General features: G+C 39.4%; 2 protein-coding genes across 5 annotated transcripts; one reads left to right on the forward strand and one right to left on the reverse strand.

Annotated features, from left to right (window-relative positions):
- Positions 1-19: 19 nt before the first annotated feature.
- On the reverse strand, positions 20-21,267 carry LOC119550457 (heterogeneous nuclear ribonucleoprotein K). 4 transcript variants are annotated; one of them, XM_037859140.1, is made up of 10 exons: positions 21,075-21,267; positions 19,141-19,191; positions 12,042-12,148; positions 11,890-11,946; positions 10,188-10,231; positions 9,261-9,333; positions 9,098-9,193; positions 1,326-2,255; positions 1,042-1,236; positions 20-439 (listed from the first exon to the last, which is right to left on the reverse strand). In XM_037859140.1, the coding sequence occupies exons 2-9, from the start codon at positions 19,145-19,147 to the stop codon at positions 1,045-1,047; spliced, it is 1,506 nt and encodes a 501-aa protein (XP_037715068.1). In that variant the 5' UTR covers positions 19,148-19,191; positions 21,075-21,267; the 3' UTR covers positions 20-439; positions 1,042-1,044. The 4 variants fall into 4 exon arrangements, with proteins under 4 accessions (XP_037715068.1, XP_037715067.1, XP_037715069.1 ...); XM_037859139.1 differs by having other exon boundaries at positions 294-439; positions 1,067-1,236; positions 21,075-21,266; XM_037859141.1 differs by lacking the exon at positions 19,141-19,191 and having other exon boundaries at positions 294-439; positions 1,067-1,236; positions 21,075-21,266.
- An 874-nt stretch (positions 21,268-22,141) lies between these two features.
- On the forward strand, positions 22,142-23,207 carry LOC119550968. The gene is made up of 4 exons (XM_037860003.1): positions 22,142-22,321; positions 22,378-22,596; positions 22,661-22,775; positions 23,027-23,207. Exons 1-4 carry the CDS (start codon positions 22,215-22,217, stop codon positions 23,177-23,179), a joined length of 594 nt encoding a protein of 197 aa, XP_037715931.1. The 5' UTR covers positions 22,142-22,214; the 3' UTR covers positions 23,180-23,207.
- The last annotated feature ends 4,729 nt before the right edge of the window (positions 23,208-27,936 follow it).

The following is a 27,936-nucleotide window of genomic DNA, read 5'->3' on the forward strand; positions in this document are numbered from 1 at the left end:
AATGCAAACACCGAGCGGATCAAGTTTATGTATACTTTATTTGTTCATTCTTCTTATCATACAGAGTTTTTAAGGTTGACTTTCCCCCAAATAGCAAACTGGTGGCGGGGGCGAATGAGTGGGTGGTGGCATGGGCATGGATGGGAGGGGCGATTCTGTTCCAGTTTCTTATTCTTTTGGGGCCTCTTTCACTTAAAGTTAGAGAAGAAATACATAAATTTCTTTCGTATTTGGAGGATGCTCTCTCGCTCTGGGCTTTCGCGCCAGTTCTTTCTTCTTTTTAGTAAATTTAATTTTAAATGTGAAACGCAGCACTTGTCGATGGTTATTGTAGTTCTTCTTGTTGTTGTTGTTGTTGTCGCCGATGGTGTTGCTTTTGCTGTTGTAGCTGTTCAAGTTGTTGCCCACTTAAATGTTTCGCCTGCCATTCTCGTGTACGCTGCAATGAGAGGAGTCGGCGGAAGGATGGCAGCGAGCCAAAGGAAAACATAATTAATGAACTTTTTAATGAACAGCAGATACAGCTGAATGAATGTGGGTGGGTTGTGTCGGTGGATCTGATATAGAATGGTGGTGGGGATTTCATTTCGTGGGAATAGCTATTCGCGATAGATGCTTTTGAATGGACTGTGACATGGATGGTAATCGAGCTGGGGCGAGGATGAACCGTGACACTTTTAGTTAAGGAGTGGTTTTCAATGCCGAGTTTAGTTTTATTTGGTTAACCATCGATAGAATGAAGATCACAAATGCACGCCGTAAGAAGACAAGGGATTTATTGTTATTACCAAAGACCAAACAACAAAATCACTAGTCTTCCATACGGAATGCACTCCCAGGAAAACCAATCAGTTAGTTATTGTTGAGATTTTGGATGGAGAGTTACAATCAAGCACTTAACTTAACACTTGGGGATGCAAACGACACCGTATTCCATATTAATCACGCGCTGCTTTGGATCGAGGTTGGGTTCTTGGGACTCGTATTGTTAGTGTTAGAGTGTAATGTGGGGTGGTTAGTCAAATGAGAAGGAGTGCATACTTCTTAGTCTGATTGCGACACCAACCTCTGTTGCAGCAGATACTGGGCCATTTGTATTTGCTTGGGCGTGCCCGAGATGGTGATGATGCGATCGTTCGAGTTGGGCAGGGGCTCGTCGATGGTGATGTATGCACTGGATTCGTTGCGAATGCGACGGATGCGGCCACCTCCCTTGCCAATAATGGCACCAGCCAGCTGAAATGCAAAGGAAAACATTACATTAGTACACATTCCATAGACCAATTATCAGTAAAGCAAACTTGTTATACAAGGACATGACTCACCTCCTTTGGAATGGTGACCTGTGTGCTGTTGTTGGGATCATGGCCCTGTGGCACATTCGCAGAAGCATTTGGGCTGCCATTTGGCCCTCCATTGGCGCCACCGCCAGCATTGAAGCCAGCTCCATTGGCACCACCCAGAGCACCAACGCCACCGTTATTGGCACCGCCGCCACTCAGTCCGTTTCCCAAGCCGCCGGCTCCAGGATTCTGACCAAAGCTGCTCAAGCTAGGCAGGTTGCTGGTGCCGCCCTGGTTCTGGCCGAAGCTGCCCAAGCTTGGCAGGCTATTGGTGCCCTGTGCCTGGCCAAAGTTGCCAGAATTGCCGCCAAAATCGCTGGGTCCGCCTCCAAATCCATTGTTGCCAAAGCTGCCGCCACCGAATGGTCCGCCAGCTCCACCGCCAAAACTGTTACCGGCAAATCCACCAGCTCCACCACCGCTGTTGCCGAAACCATCGACATCACCGCCGCCACCGTTGGCCCACGGGTTGATGAACGGATTGTCGCGCTGTCCCATTCCAGCACCCGCAGCAGCTCCACCAGCAGCACCGCCAAAGCGATCAGCTCCGCCACGTCCGCCGGCATTACCGCGTGCTCCGCCAGCACTGAATCCTCCCCCATTGCCACCGGCTGCTCCGCCGGCACCAGCACCACCAGCGCCTCCTCCGCCATTGCGATTATTTCCCCGCTGACTGGGTCGGGTACTGCCGCTTCCAGTTCCATAGCCGCCATACTCATCCGCATAGACGCGGTCAAAGTTCATGGGATCATAGTTGTGTATGGCCCCCTTGATGGGAGTGTCCCGGGTGAGGGTGATAACCTCGCGCACCGCATCGATGACCTGGCTCTGCTTGCCCACGGTCTGCACCACACGATCCGTGCTCTGGGGTGCCACATTCGAGAAGACCTTCAGAAAGCGGCAGCCAATGCGCTGAAAAATTCAATAGAAAGATAAGTTAGTTTTTTGTTGATCAATGCAGCGAGAGTTAAAAGGTATATTGTATTTATAAAGAATCCTATGCACCTTCTATATGAAGAGTATACTAGGTTTTTTATTCCAATTGTTCAATGCCTCATACAGATTTCAAGTATTTCAGAAATTCAGGAAATTTGTTTCGGGTATTTTCACTTGTTCGTTTTCCGTAAAAAAGATTTTCAATGATAACCATCGGTTCCTAGAAATTCTTGGGAACAGAGCCCATAGTAATTTCTCTTGGTTGCCATTTTCGAAAACCCACTGGGTAGTCCTTTGACCAAGTGCCTGTGTTTTCCCAGAATTTAGAACAAAAGGACACACACACGGTGCATGGCAAATCCTGGTCAAGGTCCGTTGAGAGTCGAGTCTAAATCAATTTGGCCATGACACTGCCCCTGGGTTCTGACCCGAAACCATTCGCACGTGTGTTTGTGTGTGTGTGTCCTGCATCCTGGCTCAGCGGGCAATGCCTCCTAATCAGCATGAAGCCACGGCAGCAGATGTTGGATATAGTTTCTACCTGCGCTGCCATCGCGACTCGGGGCAGCTGTCTGCTCTGCATGTAAAGTGGCAGGAAGTGCTTGCCCCCCTATCTGATATCCTCTCACCGATATCTCCGGCTGCTTCTCGACTTGCCCTTTCCTTTCCCCTGTCTGCGGCGGAAGTGTAAATGGGAAATTCGATAGCCACTTAAGAGGGGACACGCCGAACAAGAGGCTTGCACTGATTTCCGAGGGCATGTGTGTGTGTGTGTGTCTGTTTGTAGGCCCGCTTCCGCTTCAGATCCCCCTCGTTTCCCCAGGGCCTCTAGCTCCTCATCATCATTGTCCCATGTCCCCTGACGCCTTCCTGCCTGCCTGCGTTTCCCATTTTTATTGGTGCCCGCCCGCCTGACGATTGCATCATTCCTAAGCCCATTGCGTGCTGTGTGAGTGTGGTGTGGCAATGACCAAAGGCTGCGTCATGTTGCTCCCTGCTCCACCTCCTTCTCCCCTCTCCCTGGCGACAAAACTCGTTGCGTGTGCTCCAGACAACAATGGCGACATCAAAATTCTGAAGTATACCCCCCTCCGGCAGCCTTTTGCCCCACAAATGGGGCCTGCTCAATGGCCAGGGGAAAAGCGTTGAGTCACACAGTTGGGCAGAAGCACACACAGGACGACCAAGTTCCATGTCAGTGGTCGGTCGTTCGTTCGGTCAGTCAGTGAATCAAAAATTATTAAATTTAAACATGACAACACAGACTGACAGACTGTATGCGTGTGGATCTTGAAATGTAGCATACTTTTGGTCTACTCACGAAATGCGAATATTATGTAAAAAAGCTAAACTAATGGTTTGGCTATAAAGGGAAGCCACCAGGAACCAACCAGCTCTCACTTCGTAACATAAACATTCATTATTTTAATATTTTTTGGCGCCCAACGGGGGTCAATTGAATTTCCCCAAACAGTCGCTTGGTGGCGCCACTAAGCTAAATAGTGGTATATGTTGATAGAGGCTATATAACTTTACTAAAAGCCCCATTGAGAGCTAGGGATAGTTTTATTTCACCAGCTATTGTATATATTTCATGGTGTTTAAAATAACACTTTGTTGAATACCTTCTCTTGAACTATCCACTTTAAACGCGCACATTTTCACACTGAACTTTAAGTATTTACTCTGGTTCCGTTAAGATATATTCGTTTTTAATTTATGTAGTTTTTGGTCGGCGAGATTAAGGACTCGGGATGCGAGAGCAGGAACAGAAACAGGAGCAGGAGCTGAGGCAGGAGCCCGTAGACCGTTCCCGACCAGCGCCAATGTTGAACTAATTGGGTTCAACGATTGCCAGTTGCCATGTAAGGAGAAGAAGACGCAGGCAGAGAGAAAAAAATGAAAACACTCACCACACACACACAAACATGGAGCCGTGAAAGGCAGAAAGGAATATACATGTACACGGGAATACACGCACACGCAGAGGATAAAGCAGCGGCAGCGGCAGAGGCAGAGGCCTCTCCGCTCTGCTCCTTTCCTTCGTCCTTCGTCCTGCGGCTGTGGCATTTGTTGTTGTGTGTGTCACGGCAGGCCAAAAAGGAAACGCAGGCTGCTGGGACAGCTGCTGCTCAGCTCCCGCTGGCAGCGAAACGGAACCGGTGTATTTTTCAGCTCTCTTCGTTCAAAAAAAAACCTTAGAAAGGAAACTATCTTGGAAGACACGAAGTTGGCATACCCTTGCTACTTTATATCTTAGATCTTAACCAGATCTTTCATATTATATCTTCCAAATATAGTTTTATAATGTTTCTCATAACCAAAATCGTGGATAAAACCATAAAATATTATGAAAAACCAACAAGCTATCAAGATAATCCTATGAATAAAAATTTGAAAAGGAACTTTTTATATAAAAACTGATTTTTTTCAAATTCCCATTTTATAGAAGGAGATACAAACTTATAAGAATTAGATCAAAATATTTTTCAACTATCGACTTATTAAAGAGATTATGCTTCCTTAAAAACAAACATTTCCTGGTACAAAATAAGTTGCAAAATCGATTGAATATTTATTAAAACCCAGCCTAGTATCATAAAATAATATGAAAAACCATCAAAGCTATTCAAACTATCCTATAAATAACAATTTTACCCTATTATTAACCCTATTATTATCATTTTTTTCCAAATTTTCTTATACAATCTGCTCTGTTCATAGGAGACGAAATATTTATAAGATCCAAATATTTTTAATATCGACTTATAAAAGAGATTAGGTTTCCTTAAAGAAAAACATTTCCTGGGACAAGTTAAGTTTAAAATCGATTAGATATTTATGAAAACCCTACCTTGCAGCTTTACAAAACACCTCATAAAAACTATAGTACCCTCTGCTACGGTATAAAATGTTAAATTTTTTACAAAACGCATGCGCAGATGGGAAAAAATAAATAAAACGAAAGCAAATGTTATGAGCATAAACCAACAACACTACATATCTCTGTACATATGTGTGATGGGAAGTTCCGAGAGGAAATAAGGGCAACCATTAAACTACAAATCGCCTACGATTGATATGCAAAAGAAAAAAAATGGGATCAAATCATACATGTATGCAGCATCTAGTACATTCAGGAAACTCTTCCATTAAAGGATTTCAGCGAGCTTAGTAATGCGCTTAAGATCTCCCAGAAGAGTGGAATGAAGACGAAGAGGGCTCCTCGAGAGGATGGATGGCTGGAAATGGCAATCAAAATTCACTTACGACAACTGCAATTAAAAAACTTTTACATTCTTATGCACACACGGAAACGCAGGCAAACCAACAGAGAGGATACGAACTTAATTGGAGTACGGTTCTTAGCCGTAAGGATAAACTACCTCGTATCATTTACATGGTAGTAAAGTTTTAACTTCAAGCGAATTTCTCTACAAGGAAAACAGTAACCTCCTTCTATATTAAAACTTACATTTTATATTAAATCACATTTTTATTGGTATCATCAAAACTATAGGGAAATTGTTCCACACCCAAGGACCTATCAAGGATGCGGCAAACAAGGCGGAATGCTTCCTTCCAACTACTAATTTGATGCTGAGCGCATCAGCGAAAAACGAACCGGATATTGACGAAATTCCACTGCCTCCGCTACGCCTCCTTCCGCCCCGCAAAAGTTCCCTCTATAAACTTATTAATCAAATGATCAAAGGGAGCCAAGCCAACCCAAACCCAAGCAATAACCAGCGCTGGCTGCTAAGAAAAAAAAACTATCAGGAAACCAGATGTCGCTGCCAGGACTCGTCGTTCGCCTCAGCTGCCGCAATCCAAAGAATGTCTACAAAAAGGGTGCCCTTCTTAGCATTTTCTAAGAGCTATTCAAGGTTGTGGTAGGTACTCGTTTTTAATGTCATTATCTTTGAAATTGAATTTCATAAAAAACGAAATGGAATTTTATGCTCTAGTTTAAAAGGCTCAAGGTCGAAATTTAAGTTTATATGGTATTTAAAAATCTCCCTACTTAAATTCCAGTTCATAAAGTCTAGTAGTATTTAAGATTAACAAAATATATATATCTTAATTCTCAAGATGTAGTAATCTCTGGATTTTAACCATTAAAAAAGTTTGTTATACCATCCCAATGCCTATCGTACATGGGCTTGTTCACTAAATATTGTAGTCCTTTAAGGGCCCAGCAAGCACCCTGTATCCCTATATCCTGCCTCAGAGGTATGGTATGTTATACGTGTGTAGGTAGCACCTGTTTGGCATTCATTAAGACGAACAGCAAGCAACAATTGTAAGCCGCAGGCAGCCAAGGCAAGACACTAAGGCTGGCAGGCAGGCAAGCGGTATGGGACAAAAGCCAATGGCACGCTCAATCCTCAAATGCATTTTAGGGCATTTTGGATTTACGCACACACGCACACGCACAATGCCTGGCGGCTGCAGGATCGGATCAGCCTGGTGGAGTCGAGGTAGAAGCAGCTGTCGCTCATTATTATAAGACCCTGACAGATGCCTCTCCTGCCTCCTTTCCTTGGCACAGGACAACATTTTAATGGCCAGGAACATGAAATACGAAACAGTTGTCTATGAACCGTGGGGTCCCATAAATATAGAACCTCTATATATATTTGAAACATATGCCCGGGGAATGCGACAATTTTGGCGCTCGGATTGGGGGAAATGTTTTAAAAATAATCTAAGCTAGGAAGGTACTTCCTTTAAGCAACGAAATAAACATAAAGATAGATCTCTGCGGACCGGGGGCAAGTAATTATGATAACCCCCAGCGATGAGCAGAGGAAAACCGGCTTTCGGCTGAAAGTCAGAGCGGGAAACGGCAGAAGGATGGAGGCAAATGGCCTGGCGAAACAGCGAAAGGAAACAGCTGCTTGCGGGGCCAGTTGTTGCCACTGTCCATGTCGTTTTTGCCGCAACAAAGAAGACAGTAAAGTAGCGAGGACGACTTCCTTTTCTCAGCCAAGTAGACCCAGGGAAAAGGGAGCTTCATAAGAAAAAAAGAAAAAGGTAATGCCAAGACGACAAGACAAACAAACACATGCTGGGGATATTCTGTTCCATTCCTAATCATCTGCCCTGGCCATCAAAGCGGCAGACGGCAGCTGCAAGGATGCTGCAGAGCGGCGAGTCGCGCCTTAGAAATTCATAATAACAAAACAGCAACTCAAGCAACGGAAAGGAGGACAAGATGCTGTAGGAATATACTACAGACGTAAGCTTTTTGTTTGCGCCGCGGACTTGTTGACCTCCATTAAAAACAGCGCAGCAGCAGCGCAGCGGAAGCAAAAGAAAAAAAATGATATTATGAATATGCAAGAGCTGACTGACTGGCACCACCTTCCCAACAAAGCGGGCCGGGGCAGGACCTCATTCCAATTAAAATGCCGCCCCCCCCACTCGTCGCTAATTAATGAGCCACAACGAATTGCATCTGGAAGGACACGGAGATGCAGGTGCGAGGGATGCCCCGTGTTTGCCAATTGATTCACTCAAGCGCATCCAACACTTTTGATACGACCCCAATCGTGCAGCAGTCGCACTCGCACATTGCAAATTGCGCAATTGAAAGGAGTTCGGCGTGCCCGGGACCCAACTGCTCGCTCCTGCCATTCGGAATGCCGGTGAAGAGGCTGGGCCAAGTGACAAGTGCGTTATGAAAGCCTTGGCACAGACGTCAGCAACAGATTCCCCAACCGAACGTCATTCCGAACCGTCCTCTCTCATCGATGGAAATGCATTCTACTGTCGCTGCCAGGGAGCAAGGAACTGGGCGGAGCCCCCAAGAGGAGTTGGAGGCCAGGATGCAGCGAACGTAACTCGCACAAAGTTTTCGATTTAACCAAGCGCAAAGTTATGTTCTGACGGGTTTCAGCTTCACGTGACTGCCGTTCACAACCGTTCGGGTTTCGTCAAAAACATGTCACAAATTCTCACTAACTATGCGGGCTTCCTCACGTCCAAGCCTGCCTATATGCACATGAGTGGTATATTCCCTGCCCTGTGTTCCCACTATTCAGTCATAATAAGCCCAATTAAGTTAGCCTTCATTCGTCATGGCTGGCTGGCGATGTCAGTTGACCGCAGGACACTGGCATAATACATATAGGATGGCTAGGATGGATAGGTCGTGTGAACGCCGCAAATGCAAAGGCACAACTGGGAATTACATCAGAAATAGCGGAAATACTTCAGCTAAATATGTAATCAGCAAGAGCCTTGGGAACGAGGCCATCAATATGTGACAGGTCGAGTGATACACGTTCCTTGTGCGTCTATCGGCTGTTGTTCTTTCCCACAACAAAGTAGTCCTTCTGACCCCAATTTAATAATTGGCTCTTATGGGAACTACATTACAACATTGATAAATAATTACCACATAATTATAAGGTCTATATTGGGACAAAGGTCTCAAAATATTATATTCCCAAACGAGGTACTGCAACATATTTAAATAAAACTTGTATAGACTTAAAAAAAAATTTCAAATGCTGAAAAACAAGTTTAAAATACTAAGTTGTCTGTTAGTATATTTGAAAAAGAACAACATAAAAATACTAAGTGGTTTTTTTTAGTATTTTTAAGGTATCTTTAATGTTATTTCTATTATTCTATCAAAATTCTAATTGCTTGCCTTATTCACATTGGCATGTTACAGATAAGGGCCACTTTAATATGAAAACCTAGTTCCCAAAAGGATGACTAAGTAAGATTACGATTCCCCTTTATGGTTTTAATCGTACACAACACAGTTATAGTTTATAGAGATGGTATTAAATTTAGTTACTTACATCACGTATCTCCTTGATCTTTTGTCCACCTTTGCCTATAACGCATCCGGCCAAGCTCTGATGGATGAGTAGACGCACATCAAAGTCCTCGTCGCGCTGGACGGACAAATGGAAAAAAGGTTATCAATCGAGATCATAATTCACATGGCCATAGAGCACTTACCTCCTCAAAATATTTCAGCATTTCAGTGATTATCTCCAAAGTGGACTCTATATCAGCCGATATTTGGATGGTTCTGTTTCGAGCGGTTAAACACGTGCATAGAAATTGTTTTTTTTTTATATAGTGAGTGATGGCGAAAAAAGAGAAAGAAGTGAGGGGAAACGAATATTAGAATAAAACATTAACTGGAAATTATTTTAGGTCTAGACATAGTGTTCTTTTTATTTTTATTTATTTTTTGGTTTATTTCGGGGACCATAGAACAAACTTTGGTAGAGAGTTTCGGTGAGATAGAGAGAACAAGAGGGCGAGCAAGTGAAATTCTGTCCCTGTTGCCATGTAGCAAACAACAATACCACACAAGGACACACAAGACGCTTGCTGGGATTTCGATGTGGACAAATATGGATGATGATCTCAGGCCAACAGATCGGCTCTTGGCTCGTGGCTCATGGCTGATTTCAGAGTTCGGTGGAAAGTACCTTAGGCCGTGCATTTTGGGATGGGTTAATCGGGGGTACTTGCGGTGCGTTGCGGATTAGTATGCGATTAGGATTAGGATTAGCCGTAGAGCGAGATCGAGACCGAGCTAGTTAGATAGTGGCAAGCTTGGTTGCAAAACTACTACAAAAATACAGATCGGGACACCTAGTGACTGTTTTTATTTGTTTTTAGGGATAGGAGACATCACAATGTTCATGTAATAGATATATATAGATGGGTACAACTAGCGCATACAGGACATACAGAGAGAGTTCTAGATGGGCTAAGGCTATAAGGCTAAGCACCACACACACACACGAGTCCCACTCGTTTCGATGCCTTTGGAATTATAATCCACACAATATACGAGTTTAGGATATGCATTGGAGAGATGCGGTTATAATCTAGTAATTGGTAAAAGGTTAAAGATTTGTTGTGGTTTACCGTTCGGGGCCTTGGGAATCGTCGACAGACACAGTGGCTTTATACTGTGCCGCACATTATTCACACATTATTGGAGACACGGGCGGGCAGGCAGGCGGGCGGTTGATGGGCGGGCGGGCGTTCGGTTTCGGTTTCGGTCGATGGGCGGGCGGGCAATCAGACAGGCGGGCGGGCGGGCGGTTGGTTGGTCGATAGACGGGCGATTTAGTATAAGTTTTTTCGTTTTTTTTTTGTATCGGTTGATTAATTCGCCGTTTTCATTTTCATATGTATAGAGAGGTATTTCACATAGGGAGGGGGGAGGGCACCCACACAGATACAAACCCACATGGCAGATGGAAATAGGGATTCGTACGCGTATATATACAGATTTTAGAATATATATATAGGCGTTTATAGCCAAATTTTGTAGCATAGTGCACGGCAACAGGGAGTGCAATTTAATTCAATTCGAGTTCGAGTTCGAGTTCGGGTTCGGGTTCAAGTTTCGACATCGGGCCAGGCCAGTTTCAGTTTCAGATACGGATAGAGATTTTGATCCGAGATTACCCAGTACCCAGGTGGGACATATAGACCAGAGACCATGGACCAGCGGTGCAGAGTGATGGTGCGGGCGGGCGGGCGATTATTGGTTGGTTTGAGGTTCGATTCGATTCGATTCGATTCATTTCGTTTCGTTTCGATCGATAAAGTTCGGTTCGATTCAGATGAGCGGTTGAAGATTTTTGTTGGACGTGCGAACCGACGACAGTTTGATTTTTTTTTTGGTTTTGGTTTGTTCAAATCGAAATCGATTTGTTGGTTACATATGGGGTGTACGCAAGAATAGAGAGAGAGAGAAGAGAGAGAGAGAAAATTGTTCATTTAGTTAAAAGGTTAATTAGCGGTGTAAATTTATCGTTTTATTTTCATGTTGTTCTTATTGAGTTATACAAAAAACTGAATTTTTGTCCAAGTTTTGATTAAATAAAGCGCCTGTAGTATATATTACATATTGCATCCAAGCTTGATGGATTATATATTCCCCTATATTTCTTTTTTTTTTTTTTTAGAAATTTACCTTTTTTTTATTATTTTGAGTAACGAAACGATAAATAAAGAGAAACAGAGATTCGAAAAACGGTAGCCAAACAGAGAAAGTGAGAGATAGTATGAGAGAAAGAGCGTTATTAGCTGAGTGCAAGGACCCGAGTTAGTGAGAAGCGTGTTGATTATCGACTTGATTTCGAATTTCTCGAGGACATCCGCCTACTTAAAGAGTACAGAGATCGAGAAAGAGATATAGTGGGGAAGAGAGAAATAGAGAAGGGGAAAGTGGGGGCCGAGAGACAAGACAGGGTGCTCTTCAGACTAAGTGTTGTTTTTGGTTTTTCGGGAATTTCAAAGCTCAGATTCGAGCTGGAGAATTGGACGGCTGCCAGAGACAAAGTCGAGAGAATTGAGATAGAGATGGAGAGAGAGAGAGAGAGGGAGACAGAGTTCGCTAGAGAGACACACAATGACAGAGGCAGACGTTTTCGGGATTCACTGGGGACATGGATTCGATTTGGTTATTTTCGCTTGTAAGTTTCTAATTTGTGGTGCAACAAATAAAACATAATTGTAAATAATACTAGACGCTTCAATAGTGAATTATGCAGTTTGTTTGTCTATCTTTTTTTTTTGTTTTGTGGTGACTATGGGGTTTATGTGTTTATAGTACCTGAGTCCTCATCTTCTGAATGTGCTGTCCTCCTTTGCCAATCACTGCACCAGCAATCTGTGGAACAAATGAAGGAAAATAATAGTTTGGGGCTCGTTAAGTATGGGTATTCCTATAGCTATGCTTAATTTATTCATTGTTAAAACACTTACGCTGCTGGGAATCAGTATGCGAACGGTCTCCTCGTTGCGGCGATTGCGCTTCTGGTCCTGTGGTCCCTCCCCTGCATCGTTCATTTCACGCTTCATTCTCAGTCTCTCTGCAATCGGAAAGGCGGAATTCGGATAACGATTAATCTCGCAATTGTTTAGCCAACTATGTTGATCTTTGGCCAGTTTCGGTTCAACTGACACATTAAATCGAACTGCCACTGCCTCGAGTCAACAACTCTCGGCAGCTGTAAATCGTTGTGGGTCGAACAGAGTTGTCATTTAAGCTAGTAAGCAAATCTGGCTTTAATTTGAGAAGTTTGGCTTATGATTTAGTTTAGGATTTGGTTGCTTAATTCTGTTTGATATTCCATTTTCAAATCAAATTTTTAAAAGATAGCTGTATTTAGAAATTGTGCTTATATATGCTTCCATTAAAAAACGTACATCAAAATGCGGTTTAAATTTTCTTATACATACCAAAGGGGTATTTAAGTTTTTTCTGTTCTCAAGATAACAATTTTATGGTTATATGAAATTGGAAATGTGTGAGAAATTTTTTGGTATTTATTTTATGTATAGTTTAAACATAAAAGCAATGCCAACTAAGTCGAATCATATTTTAAACCACGTTAAATTAAAAAAACCAAGCAAATATATCTGTCGTAATAAAAACGTGACAAAACGCTGAGTACTAGCAGTCAATTAATTTCCTTTTTAAGAAATGCCATCACTGATGAACAGATTCAGAGAAGGCATGAGGTGAGTCGCAGGTTTGTTGTCGTTGTTTGCCCACCGCAATTGAATAACAATTTAATTCAGTTTCCATTTCAGAGCTAAGCTCAAAGCCGATCCATCCGATCTGGTTCGTGCCGCAGCTGCACCTGACGGCGATTCATCTTAAAACCCCGCGTTGCACTGCCAATTTGGGTGGCATCCATCATCAAGTATACGCCCTGTGCCGCACAAGCCTCCCCAGAAAGCCCAGATAGCGGAAATGCCAGACAACCAACGCTCAAACGAAAGCCATATTTATTATTTCTATAAAAATATTCTTGCTTGGCACTGCATATATGATTTATATATTTATGTTGGCAAAATTGAGCAATCCACCATGTGCAATAACCATACAAAATGTAACGAAAAATTATAAATTTATAGAAAGGGAGCCCGGGGGCAGTGGGTGAGAGAGTCGGGTACAACAATTGTGGGGCTGTGTGGTATGATCTGCCCACAACAATAAGATGAAATCCCTCATTTTTTCCTGGCTTTTCAGGTTTATTGTTATACCCTAAAACTAAGTATCTCAACGGGAACAACAAGTTACTGACTAATTAGAGCAGCACTACATAATTAAAATTACATTATCTTTCAAATTTAGTTGAAGAAAGTTATCATTTTGGTTTCAATATTATCAGTCACCGTAGGGGGGCAATAAAAATTCTTTAAAACGAATATGAAATCTGAATTTTAAGTAAGTAGTGATATAGATCTTAGTATTAACAAAATAACTATAATAAATGGTAGAGTATTTAAACGTCGATGGATCAAGCTGAGACAAGCTTTTGTTTTATTTTACGTGGTTTCACATGTCAAAATGTCAATTGTCCAAGCTGCTGTGGCTGCTGTTAAGTTGTCAAAAATCTGTTCGATATAACAATGAGCACACAGCAGCGACGGAAGATTAAATGAATTTTTGAGGGCCCAAGAGGAGGCTCTAAAATTGACTCGACTTGAAACTGAAATTGTTGAGCGATGAAGGACAGGAGTGTAAAATAATGTGGTGTGCGCGTGGGAAGAGCTTAAAGAAAGGGTAGCCACCTTCGATTCCGAGGTCTTTGGATGGTGATGCAATCGAGAATTGCTAAAATTCGCCTAACGAACTGGACATATTTTTGAGCTGTTTCTTACTTAACTTATGAGGATTTGAGAAAAGGATTTCTAGGAAAAACTTATATTCTTTGGTGATCTTTGGTTTGTAAAACGTACTAAAGATAGTTAAATGAAGTCTGTCAAGTTCCTTTTAATTACGAACCAGTATTTGAAAAATAAAAAACTAAACGACACTGTTAAAAATAGGAAAGTGTTTGGTTCATCACCAATTTACCTTTTATTTTTTTAAAAAATATCACAAGGTTCCACTAATTTTATTATTTTTGGCAAATATCTTATAGATGTTCTTTCCACGTTCACAGACTTGTTCCAGTTATATAACACTAGGGATCTGAGGATCCAACCAAATGGCAAGAGCAAGTGCAGAAAGCACCGCCCGAGAGTCCTGTACAAAAACTAATGAATACGATTCACCAGAACTGGGGCTATTTATACCGGAAAACCCATATATTAATGCCTAAGGGCTGACCAATCGGAAGCTATAGGATCGGTATATGGACAGCGGAAATTGTCGGCCAATAAGAATCGTACAAATCAAGTGACAATACCAAAAACAGGGGAAGTAACCGCTTATGGACACCGGATGCTAGGCAACCAGGATAATTGTACTGGATTGACCAAAACAGAACACTCTATACGGACCATAGAATAGATAAGTTCCTATATACGAAATGGGGGCGAATACCCTATTTACGGTTATACTACATTGGTATCATGGGAGGAAAGTGCAGTTTTTTGATTGGAACTTTACATATGTGAAATATGGATTCATTATATAAAATTGGGTACTCTCTAACCCCCAACCAAGATATGTGGGATATGTATATATAATATATACACCCACCAATTGTATAGTCATTTTCCAGAGGTGTGTGGGGCTGGGTAATGAATTTTAAGTTCGACATTAGACTAATAACCAGGCGTTCGAAATGGGCACAAGAAGTGCAGTTTTCTTGCAGCTATATGCGTTTCCGATGGAACTTCAGCTGATGTTTTCACATTATGCATATTTCAAAAGCTGAATAAAGGGATCATCAAAGGAGTGAGCTACCGAAGTTGAGGCAAAAAGGGGCGGAACCCGTTTGTCTAAGATAGCAAATCGTTTAACTATTGATAGAGCAATCGCCCCTATACACCCCCTCGACTAAATGCCTGTGAAATGCAACAAATTGCGCTGACCTGGACAAATATCATTAAGGGGGCGATCCACCATATCGCCAATGACGATGACGTGGCATTAGACATGGCATTCATTATACCAAAGGTTCCTCTGACGGCCATGCATTATTCAGGCAAATTGCAATAATTTTAAAACTCCACAGTCCTTCCAAGATGAACTCCCCCAAGACATGTGCATGTTCCACATCAAGAATGGGGCCACCCAATCTAATAACTAATGAAACTCTGGGAGTATTAACAGCCGTTCCCAACGGGTTGGCAAACTAATTATAGGGTAATTTCTGTGGCAGCGTTCCTAGACAAATAAAAATTAGAAACCCTTACAATACCCGATGAAGTGCAATTTAAGAATGGAAATGGACTGGAGATTGTTTCCGCCCTTATCAGCACCTTCTGATTGCAGTTTGTTTGCGGTCAGTTGGACGACGGAAGAACTTTTCCCAGCCGCAATTTTCACAGCTTCCCTGGAGCAAGGACTGCAAGTTAGGCACAGGGTAACAAAGAGAAAAGAGAAAGGGTATGGAAGGAGAAAGTTAGCAGGCTGCTTGCATTCCTGAAAGTGACATAAATGACAGGTAAGCAATTATGTGAAAATCATTTGATTGCTGTCCACATCCTGTTCAAATAGCTTTTGACAGCGCACACGCGTCTATCCAACCACCCAACTCCACCCATCCAGGAACCCCAACAACAATAAAGGACAATAATTTAAGTTGCTCGGCCAGGTGAGCGCTTGAAACTTTTTTTTTTCGTGCATGTATCCCCTCAGGCCAATACACTAATACGCAGGTGGGCTGGCCGACCACAAAAACGCAAACACAACAACTACAGTGGCGGGAAAGAAAATAAAATAAAGGCAAAAGGGGAACAGTTGGAGAGTTTATGTCCAGCGAGACGTGGCAAGCCACATGAAAACGCGGTTTGTGGCTACCCACCAAAAGCGAAAAAAAAAACAGGAAAGAAAGTTGAACTCAGCACGCTGAAGTTTGTATACCCTCGTTGATATAAAAAAAACATGTAATTGCCATGATAGTTAAATTTTTTTCCTATTACACAATTATTCACTGGTCTAGCTAAGAATCAACATTAAAACTCTTATCAAATCCCTACCGAAAGTCGTTTAAATGTCAGCTGCCTTCCGAAAACTAAAATTCATTTTAAAAAATGTTGCTTTTACAATTTAATTAAATACAAGCTAACGTTAAAAAAAAATCAGAAGGTAGAAGAACTTCCATACTTGTTAAGATCATAAATGTCTCATCATAAAGCTGCAATACAAACTGTATAAATTATAAAATACAAATTGTATACATTTGAAAATGACGCGTGACCTTTATTTAAAACAAGCCCACAAAATTCGTTAGTGGCATTTAGAAAACAAATTATCTGAGTGTATAAAATATACTTAGTTCGAACTAGAAATCCGGTATGACTATATTTATATATTTATATTGATGTACTTAAATGTTCCGCCCGAACTTTTTAAAGCGGATCCAAACATAATATAAACGATTTTAATGTGCTTTTCGTTTTGAAAGGAAACCTTCACTTTCCCCCACATCCTCACGACGCTCCGAGCATTTTATTCGCTTTTATCATCAAAAAAATATCAAATGATTGACATTCTGGTAAAAATTCTGGGTTTAAAAATGTTTTTTTTTTTAAATATACAAAAAGATTGTAAAAACTTATAAAAATTCCTAAAGTGTAAGTGATAGAGATATCAATCTTACATCGCCCTGCATCACGGATTTCTTCTTAAATACAATGGAGTTATACAATTCTGAAAGACTTTCCCAGATGTCAATGCAAACCCCATTTGAAAAGTAAAAAAAAATATATTAAAAAAACCAAAAATGGAAGGAGCGCCATGGTGTAAACACTTTAATAAATTATTTTTTGTGGTAATGTCCAAAGTTGACCCTATTCCTATCAATATCAAAAACTTTACAGCATAAAATCTCTATCAAAAATGATTAACCAATATGAAAATACGATTGGAATTTAAACTGGTAATGATGAATTTAAAGAAATGCCATCTAATGTTTAATTTATAGAAATGTCACATAACATTCGTGACCGCTTTTATCTGTCACGTGTGTGTGTTCACGCCTAAAGCCGTCCTGTCTCCTCGCCCATCCTGGCCATGCTTTTCGCCGGCGTAATTGGGTGGTGGGTGTATGCGTTTCAACTCTATAATTTAGCGGAAAAACAGCTAATGGACGTCATGTCTAACCAAAAAAAAAAAAAAATTATAGGAAAAAAAAGAGCCCGCAACCAGAGGAAGGAATCAGGTTGAGGATATGACCACAAAAGTTGGGGGACACAAGCGGAAATGCATACAATTGACAATTCTCATCGCCCTCGCGCTGCGTGTATATTTATATGTCCTGTTTGTGCTTTGTGGCCTGTCCACTTCAAGGCTTTTATGGACATGTCAGCGTGCTTAGCGAGCAGACTGAACCCACCAACTTCTCCCATCGCGTGTGGCTGTAGAAATCGGGCGGGTTGGGGGTATAATGGGGAGTTCAGCTGGTCCCTGCGCTAATAACTAATGTGCTTATGGCGTGTGCCATGTAGTGGTTGCTGCTCTGCCGCTCTATCCCATGGCATTCTATTCTAGTCCGTACTGTCCAGTGCTATTGGGCTCTGTTCTGTCGTCCTGCTATGTTCCCGGCCAACTTCTACAGCCTGATTGCTATACTTCGACTTGTCTTGGGGTTGTACACAAAAAGAAATGATCTCAATGCTATTATTTATTCAGAAATATTACCATATTTATTTATAACCAAAACGATAATATAAAAAATAGAGTATTCTCGTCATTCATTCTTCTAAAAGCTCCGATTTCTGTAGAAATAACATGTTTTTAACTATAGCTTTAGAATTATGAATTAATGCATACGCCAAACCAATACCACATCTAAAGTTTTCTTATCTAAATTTAGAATATATAGAGATATTGACCTTAAACTGACTGAAATAAATCATTTCTTGAATTAATTTCCAATAACATAAAACTATTATTATTAATACGCAATCATTGAAAATCCAAGATATCTTTAAGTGTACTCCACCCCTTCACAATCGGTCAACCCCTAAAGTTGTTGCATTATTAAAAGGCTTCGATTGAAAAGTACTTTACTTTCCTCCCAACCTCTATACTCAACTCCATTCTTCATGCTTTCCTTTATTGCTTCGGTATTATCTATTTCTGCGTTTGTCAACTGCATCTCTCGGCAATCCATCGCTAGCTAATTAATTGGAAATACAAGAATTGAATTGTGCAACAGTAATACTAGTCAAGGTTTGGAAATCAATAAAACTAGCTTGAATATGAACACGTTTCAGGTATTCTTTTTTTATATTTTTAGATTTGCATAAAAATATTGGCGCTTCTTCTTTACAGCATTTTTCGTCTGTCATTCGAGACAAAAAGCTATCGTAAATCATTGAGCGGAACATGTTTTGCGAATGCGATTGAGAAGATGGAAAAAATAACCATCAAATGGTACTTGTGAGGTCAGAAATAAACACTTCACTGGTGCTATAGAGTAACCAGCATATTTAACCCATATAACACGAGGATAAATTCTATAAAGTCACCGACATACACATATGCGGGCCATGTTAGCCTCTTAGTATGGTCTGTATTTTTATCTGAAAATGGATTCATGTGGGAAATCAAGAACATCAAAGCGACCTACATCCGACAACCGATTGGGGTACAATTGCAGCTTCACAGTACTATTTTGAATTTTGTATTTATTTCAATTGCCAATGTTAGGATGATTGCGTTGAAAATACGGCAGCATACATTTTTCATTTTATATGAGCGATTTAGAACACAAGGCTACCGAAACAAACCAGAAACTAGAAAGTGCAATATGCGAAATAGATATATTGAAATTGAGAATTAGGCCGATGGCCAATACAAACTGGAACTATCGAGTAAAATTTAATATTTAATTTTTTGCTATTTTACAATTTGTTTTTGTGTGAAGCGGCAAACAATCATAACGATACTTACTTGTCATGTTCTGTATTTAACGATGACAAATTACAAAGCTGTCTAAATAAGCTGCAAAGAATATATCATGGAAATTAGAGTACGGAAAATTACAATAATTCTCGAGAACGTAAAACTATTTTTGAATAGTGAAGCAATACAAAAAGATAAGTTGGTTTAAAAATATATATGGTTCAACTATGTTTAGCTGTGACGGGTCATAAAACTTTTGCTTCTAAATGCTTTGCAGTCTGAAAGGAAAAACATCAAGAAAAACCATCTTCTAGTTATGGCATTTAATATAACGATCTTTAAAAAATTATGAAACAGATGGAAATATATGCGTAAATAAATTTAAACAAAGTTTTAAATAAATTTCAATGCCAAAATGCAAATATAAAGCTTTAAACGTTTCAGAAATGTTAATGCTCATGTGGTCAGAGACATTTGCATGGAAACAACGAACCTCTTAACTCTTTGGGCTTCCAGGTATTTAATAAACAAACAAAACATCATGTTTAGGTGCGTCACAGAAATCTCGTTTTACCGAACGCTGTAAATTGGTGTCATAGAAATTTTTGGGCAAGTATGGTATTTGAAAACCAAATAACCAAATGAGATACACCTAACAAGTGATTTTAAAATCACAGTTAAAATTCAAAATAATTCTGTTTCTGTAGTGTATGGTTCAGATATACATACATTCTAGTTACTAAATTTTATATCCGCACTATCTTCTAATTTTTGGTCAACCAACTTATACTGTACAGCTTTTATGCGAGAATTCAGTTCAATGTCAATGAACGCGCGCAAATAGCCGCGAAATATCTTTGGTATTGCTTCACTCGAAATAAATGCTAGAAACACGAAAATAACTCAGCCAAACAAGGCAAATAAAAGCGAATTTTTTGCACAAAACTGGAAATCTAAACAAAGACAAAGGAGACTCGTAGCAATTGCCAGTTAAAGAACGAAAAGCAAAAGTTGCAGAATTGCTGGGAAGATTTGGAATGTGAGAAGAAAGATGTTACTAAAAAAGCTTCAAATGCCAGTGGGTTCGGGGGCTCAGCGGAGGGCGAGATGTGAAGAAGGGGGGGAGCGAGAAGAAAAGGAAGTTAGGGAGAGAGAGGGAGGTAGGTAGGTGGTAATGAGCTGCACCCAGCCAAATACAACGTGTATTTTTGTTTCTCTCTTTCTCTCTCTCTCTCTCTTTACCTCTTCTTGCCATTTCCTCTTCTCCCCCATCGATTGATGCTAAAACAACAACAACGACGGCCTTACTATGAATAAAATATAGGTTAGGCCTTTTCCTTATTTGTAAAAATAAGTTGCCGAGCATTGAACTCGCCATTCCGTAGCGTGGGAGTTTTGTTTTTGGAGTAACGAAACTATTTTGTTTTGATTTTATCTCTGTAAATTATAATGAAATTATATGCGCCGGTAACCGCGTGGAAATAAAAGAAAAAGACGGGGGGAAAACGAGAAAAAGAAAAGCAAAAAACAAGAAAAACAAAACAAGCAGCCAAAGAGGATGAGCCAAAGATAAAAACAACAACTGCGACTCTGTACTTTGAGTAAAAGCCGGTATGCGTGCGAGCGAGCGAGAGAGATAGAGCCAGACAAGGCGGGAGAGCGAGAGAGAGCTAGGAATAATTCTGTGTGCCCTGGTGGTTGTAAAAAAAACTGTAAAAGTGAAGCGCCGAAGCCAAAAGAACGATTTGGGGGGTGTGGTGGAGTGGGGGGGGGGGGTTGAATCACACTAAAAAGCAAGGGAAATCAGCATGTATTGGCGAAACTTTTTCGCAGAAAATGTATTCGGGGAAAACACAACACCGCACACACACACACACACTCACTGCTTTTAGCCTGGTTTATTTGCCTCGCAAATTCGCTTTTCATTCGCGTTCCCCAGGCAAATGTAAGAAAAAAAAATAAAAACGCAAAGGAAAACTCACCTATCGGGATGCCTTTGTTTTTTTCAGCTGCTAATACGCTGCTGCCACCAAACTCTGTCACTCAATAATCCAATTGTTATTCAACACGCTTTTGTTCGCCACTAACGACGCTGGCTAGTAAAATATTATTTAAAATATTTAAAATGTCTCTCACGCTGAGGCTCGCTGTCTTTTTACTTTTTTCTTTTTTACACTGACACTTCTTACGTTGGCTTACGTTTTGTTGACCTTACGTCGCATCTTTCATATATCTCCCTTTTTCACTGACACTTACGCTGAGGCTGTCTCCCTTACACTTACGGTGGGATCTTGCATCTCCCTTTTTCACTGACACTTACGCTGAGGCTGTCTCCTTTTTTACTGACACTTACGTTGGCTTACGTTATTCTCACAAAAAAAGTTAGAGAGGAATAGCAAAATGGCGTTTCATTCTGTGATCGATATGGGGCAATCGATAGATATCGGCAGAGAAGGCAGGTTTCACACTGACCCCATACATTTCTGAATTCCTACTTAAAAATACTAAAAATAAAGGTATATTAAAAAATAGTTTGCTTAAAATGATGTCCGTCAAATTAGCGTCGGTGACTTAGCGGCGCTGGCGGAACGGTGGAATCTGGAACATGGGGCCAATTTTAATTCTTTTATTTTCTCGGCTTCTTGCGGCCGATTCGAAAAATATTAAATTTTATATTTATATTAATATTAATATGACGGACATCTTAAAATGTTGTTTCTTTTATATGTATGTGTTTTATTTCACCTTTCTAATTTGCCTTTTTCCAATTTTATTTTTAACTTGCTTACTTATAAAATCTACTGATGATTGTAAATAAATTTTCAAATGAAACCCAAATTTGCACAATTGATCCCAAATCTATTTTATGTTTATATTTCACATCAATTTGATAAAAAAAATTTGGTTTTCACCCCAGTAGATATAATACCACCAAAATTGTATATTCAATACTCTAGTGTAAAAACTCCAATTTGCAAAAGCAAATGTGGCGCCCAATAGCAGGGCTGCCACCATGCCCATTCGTTGTTATCGATTTGGTGTTCTACAGTAAATCGTAACTGGTCACACTTATTTTGTGGTAAACAATGTTTTTGTTTTTAATTTGAAATTGCTTAAAAAATATGTCAGCAGAGGAAATAGAAGCCGCCTTTAAACGCCATGAGGGGATTGGATCCCAAGTGAAGCAGGCCTACGAAGAAGCCATTGCAAACATCTTTGTCGACTTGAGGTAAGCAAGAGTTTAGTGAATCAAGGAATTCAAAATAAAACATTGTTTATACTTAGCCGCTCAGATCTGGAAGAATGTGAGGCCATTTATGAGGAGCACGAAGAATCTGCTTTGGACACCGATTATATCATTAACCGCATTCGCAGCCTTATGACGAAGGCGGTTTTTGAAATGAATTCATGCTTTTTCGCCAGCAACAATGTGGAAAAGAAGCTAACAACTTTGGAGATGCTCAAGGAACAATTTGCCCACTATGAGGGCAACAATTTTTGCTGGTCAGTTAATAGCTTAAGAAATATGATAGCAAACTAAAAAAAAAATCTTTATATTAATGCACAGGAACTTTAACACCACCGACCCCGCTGAACTCACTCGCCCGTTGCGCATGCGATATATGGATTTCAGTCTGAATTTTATGGAGCAACAACTGGAGTCCCAGGAAAAAGAACTTGAGGTGCGCCCAATTTTTGGTTAATCCTTAAGTAGTTATAGATTTAGGGTCTTTAATATGATTTTCTTTACCTTAAATAAGAGTGATTGAAGCTTATCAAAACCTGCCTTCTGATTGAAACAATCATGTATATTTAGTTTACAAAAATAATGTTGATTGCACTTAATGCCTGCATGTAAAATGTATTTACGATTAAGATACACATTTCTAACTAATATTATTTTTAATAATATATGTATCCATTTTAATTACAGATTGCAATGGCCAAAAACAATGCTAATCGTGATCGAATACAAAATCTGCAGGACCAGCGGCTGAAATTGAGTGCCCAAATAGAGCAGCAGTTATCTCAGTACAAGGAAATTAAACCAGAAATTATCAAGATAGAGCCGATAATAGATGATTAGTATTTGAAAATAAAATAAATAAATAAAATGCTATGCTGTGTTTTGTATTATAATTGAGGTGTGTTTAAAATTGGGGTAATAATATATACATATGTATATATATGCGGCTGTTGCCCGAAGTACCCATTTGTGGTTTGCATTAATGTTTACTTTTAAAGTTGTTCACTTAAATTTTTCGAGACCTTGGTTTTTAGGGAACATTCTAGAGTTCTTCTTGGCCGCTCGCACACAAACATAATTTCCCCTTCAGGAATGGGTGGGAATAAATGAAACATGACATTCCTGAACATTAAGTCCCTCAAAACCTAGTGAACGCTTGGAAATGATCCTCCTAATGAAGCTTTTACGGATTTCTTTACACAATACCAGTGTATTTTGTGAAAACAGGTAACAATTTTATGAAATAAATCGCATATTTAGGCGATTATTTAAAAGTGAGGTTATTTTTTGGAGGGGATTTTGTAACTTTCACACACATGCACAGCTTCGTATCCGTGAATGCGGCGTAAGTATAAGTGTCAAAGGTCGATTTGCAACACTGTCACAAAGATTTCGTTTTCGATGAGATGGACTCGCTCAGCCTTTTCAATTTTGACCGTCGAACGCGACGGAGCTAATTTTGCTCCTTGTAAGTAACTTGGGAAGTAAGGAGAAGTTTGCTCCTTGTAAGTAACTTGGGAAGTAAGGTGAAGTTTGGTAAAATATTCCTAAGTGCCTAGCACCAGATGTGTTTATTTTCATATTTAGCGTAAAGAACATATAGCTGGTGTTACGCATTTCGAGAAATATATCGACGAGTGATAAAATAAAGGGACACGGCAATTATGATTTTGCATTTTAAATCTTAATTGATAAATGTGTCGCTTTTATCAATACATGGGTTTTAGTAAAAAAAATTAAACGTTATCTCAAATACATATGTAAAAAAAAAGTGCAATTAAAAATATTTTATCAATATTTAGGCAGTTTTGGCAGAAGTTTGTAGATTTCACAAAATCTGTCAAATCTGTCTCAAATGTTTATAAAAATTTACCATCCTGTGTTAATTACTAAATAAAACGTAACCTAGAAACAATTGGCGAAAATAATAAAATTTGTTAAATTTGATCAATATTTAGTACGGTTTTGCACAATATTGTATCGGCCTAAACTATTTATAAAATAATATTATCATGTGTGTTAAATATAATTGTAACCTAAAATTTGTCGAAAATAGTGCAATTAAAAATACTTTATTAATATTTAGGCAGTTTTGGCAGAAGTTTGTAGATTTCACCAAATCTGGCAAATCTGTCTCAAATGTTTATAAAAATTTACCATCCTGTGTTAATTACAAAATAAACGTAACCTAAAAACAATTGGCGAAAATAGTAAAATTTCTTAAATTTTATCAATATTTAGTACGGTTTTGCACAGTATTGTAGTTTTCACAAAATCTGTCAAATCGGCCTAAAATATTTATAAAATTATATCATCCTGTGTGTTAAAAATAATCGTAACCTAAAATTTGTCGAAAATAGTGCAATTTGATAATTTTATCAATATTTAGGCCGTTTTGGCAGAAGTTTGTACATTTCACAAATTCTGTCAAATCGGTCTCAAATATTTATAAAAATTTACCATTCTGTGTTAATTACAAAATAAACGTAACCTAAAAACAATTGGCGAAAATAGTAAAATTTTTTAAATTTGATCAATATTTAGTACGGTTTTGCACAATATTGTATCGGCCTAAACTATTTATAAAATAATATTATCATGTGTGTTAAATATAATCGTAACCTAAAATTTGTCGAAAATAGTGCAATTAAAAATATTTTATTAATATTTAGGCAGTTTTGGCAGAAGTTTGTAGATTTCACCAAATCTGGCAAATCTGTCTCAAATGTTTATAAAAATTTACCATCCTGTGTTAATTACAAAATAAACGTAACCGAAAAACAATTGGCGAAAAATGTGATACTTAATAAATTTTTAGGTCGGCTTGGCAGTCATTGTAGATTTTACCAATCGTGCGAAACTGACCTAAAATATTTATAAAAGGTTTACCACCTTTTGTGGCTCTAAAATAATAAACCTAACCTGAAAATACTTTGCAAAATTAGGTCAAATTGAATAAATACGCCCTAACCTCAAAGAGTTTTAACCTAAAAATATATGTTGCTTGGTAATAACTTAGTTGAATTCTAAAATAAAAAAAAACTCAAAATAAAATTACCTTTGCAATGGCTGCTTTGATTTACTTTTCTAGAAAATTTAATAAAAGTACATTCATTGCTTAGATTGAGTTTTCTAGAAAAGTAAGCCAAGTGAAATAAACAAAAAAACGTCTGTGAATTCGTGGAAACAAGTTCAAAAATGCTCCGTGTAAACGCCATTTTAAATATCCTCTCTTCTAAGTAGAGTAGTGAAATAAAGCAGCCGTTGAACTTTTGTTTGTAGAATTTAAAATTCCACTGCTGCTTTACCCTATTACCTATTGCCATCTCGCTCTGAACTTCTGCAATCCGTTTTGTCCCGTTTTGTCAAATTTGTTTTTTTTTATCGCCGTCTTTACAGATCTCGGGATTTGTCCAGCATTCCGAAATGAAAAGTTGTCGCGAGTGGTTGTTAAAGGAAATTAATTTGTGGCTAATCATTCTGGGCTGTGGATTGGGCAAAACTAAGTTTTCTGAAAGTATTGCACATTCCCCAGCCTGAAATTGTGTGCCTCTTTCAACTTCAGTGAAAGTGTTAAAATTATATTATATTATAAACATATTTTTAGTATTTCGGTCCGTCTCAGGAGCAATCCTGTATTTCTAACTAGTATTGCACTTGAGACGGCCGGAATGCTTGAAATACAAAGCAACTAAAAAAGTGAAAAATAACAAAAGACTTGCATTAATTTAAAGGTCGCGGTTGGTGACAATACGATGTTTTTATTTCCGTATTGCACTGGCCCCGGCCTATAAAATAAAGCAATAAGCAGCAAAAAAAAAGAGGTTAAAATGTATTCCCAGATAGTTTTTCGGACGGTGTTTGTGACAATATTTTAGTTTTAAAAATATTGCACATTCACCGGCCTCAAAATGTCAAGGGTATTCTTCAAAAAAGTTCCTGCAAATACACAAACATTTGCAGGTCGGGTTACGTGCCAATGTATTGATTTTAAGCTATATTGCACATCTCCCGGCCTATAAATGCCCAGTGTTTCGACCAAAATATCTGTGAAATCGTGAAGTTACAATCGTATAACATTTGCATTTTATTTTTCTTGGAAGCAAGCGTTCCGTTATGTGCGAGCGAGATGACAGCTGTAGCATGTTTTCCATATTCCTCTTTGGACTTCGCGGCGGAGTTGCCAGATCGGTGATTTTGGTGCAAGGGGAATGGTAATTTTTGTGCAAGTGGTAAATGTTTAATAATTGCAATTCGTGTATAATTTATTATTGCGGTGGGATATTTGTATTTTATTAATATTCCCCTCTAAGTGAAGCAACTATGTAAGTAATAATAATAGAGCACTGGAGGTGAAATAAGCAAATTTAATTAGCGAGCCCGGTTGGTTGCACTTATTTTGCACGTCATTTACCGTTTTATTTTTTAAAAGCCCATGGGCAGTATGTACATATGTATATACCTTTTCATTGCCGTTTAATGAGGGGATGACCATTGGTTTGGAAAACTAACAAGTAGGAGCATAATGAATAATGCTTTAGCACGCGCGAAACCAAGAGGTGTGAAATTGGGCTCACGGGCGGTACTTAGGCTTTTCGGTTCTTTAACTTGTTTAAAAACTGCACTCTGGCAAATGCACCAGATGACCAATGAAGAAACGGTTTTGTTTTTACCGGAAGTAACCTGGTACCGTAAGTATATACATATATACGATTATCTATAACATCTTGTGCATTTAGCTGATTTTAAACTAATACTCCCCGGTTTCTATGGATGAGAACCTGCAGTTCGTGCTGACAGCGAGCGCAATTACATAAATGTTTGTTTTGACAACAATAGCGGCTGGGCTGCAACAAAAACCACAAAAACAAAAACAACTATAATGCCAGAGACGAGATTGCATAATTGCTTGTAAGATTTTGCTCCCACAATTTCTCATTTTTTGTCATGAGACAAACATACCGGCTGATTGTTATCTCAGCCATAAGAGAGGAAAAGAGAGGAGAAGAGATGTGATTTGAGAGAGTGATCCTTTTACCGCAACTTACAGCCCAGGCTCTCAATCATGAGCTTTTTGGCCTGCAAAAGCTGCTCTCTTTGCATGCGACAGAGATGCTCAATGCGATGGAGAGAGAGTCACAGTGGGCACTTTGTTTATTTTCGCGCTGCTTATCTAAATGTATTCAAATATAGCCATAAATTGTAATGTAGCACTTTCGTAATTCTCGGCTTTATTTATGCACTGTGAACAGCCAGCGGCTAGCTAGCGCCGCCGCCTCTTCCACTGTCCACGCTCTAATGGTCAACCAGTGTTGGCAATTTAAATAGTTTATGGCTATATTTAAATTACTTTTAAAACTGTTCTTGCTGTTCCGTTCTCTTAGGTCTGAAAGTGAGTTATTTTAATTTGAATAAACATGATGTTCTGATGTTCTTTTTGAACTATGCCTATTTTTTAAATTTTGTTTGGGTAACGAACATGGTAAGTGTCTGCTTGTATTGTTACTGTGCTTGGCTGATTACGAATATGGGAACCAAACAAAAATGAATACCAGTGAGAAGAATTTTATTAACCGATGAGTTAGCATAAAATATCT

This window comes from Drosophila subpulchrella, chromosome 2R (genome assembly GCF_014743375.2).
Source record: "Drosophila subpulchrella strain 33 F10 #4 breed RU33 chromosome 2R, RU_Dsub_v1.1 Primary Assembly, whole genome shotgun sequence".
Lineage (NCBI taxonomy): Eukaryota > Metazoa > Arthropoda > Insecta > Diptera > Drosophilidae > Drosophila > Drosophila subpulchrella.

Excerpts from the sequence above, each read along its gene's own strand:
- LOC119550968 (XM_037860003.1), top strand. The coding sequence starts at position 22,215 with ATGTCAGCAGAGGAAATAGAAGCCGCCTTTAAACGCCATGAGGGGATT. Across the intron at positions 22,322-22,377 it reads AACATCTTTGTCGACTTGAG|CCGCTCAGATCTGGAAGAAT; the intron begins GTAAGCAAGAGT and ends GTTTATACTTAG. Across the intron at positions 22,776-23,026 it reads CCCAGGAAAAAGAACTTGAG|ATTGCAATGGCCAAAAACAA; the intron begins GTGCGCCCAATT and ends TTTTAATTACAG.
- LOC119550457 (XM_037859139.1), bottom strand. Across the intron at positions 9,194-9,260 it reads TGCTGAAATATTTTGAGGAG|CGCGACGAGGACTTTGATGT; the intron begins GTAAGTGCTCTA and ends TTGTCCGTCCAG. Across the intron at positions 440-1,066 it reads CAGTATCTGCTGCAACAGAG|CGTACACGAGAATGGCAGGC; the intron begins GTTGGTGTCGCA and ends CTCTCATTGCAG.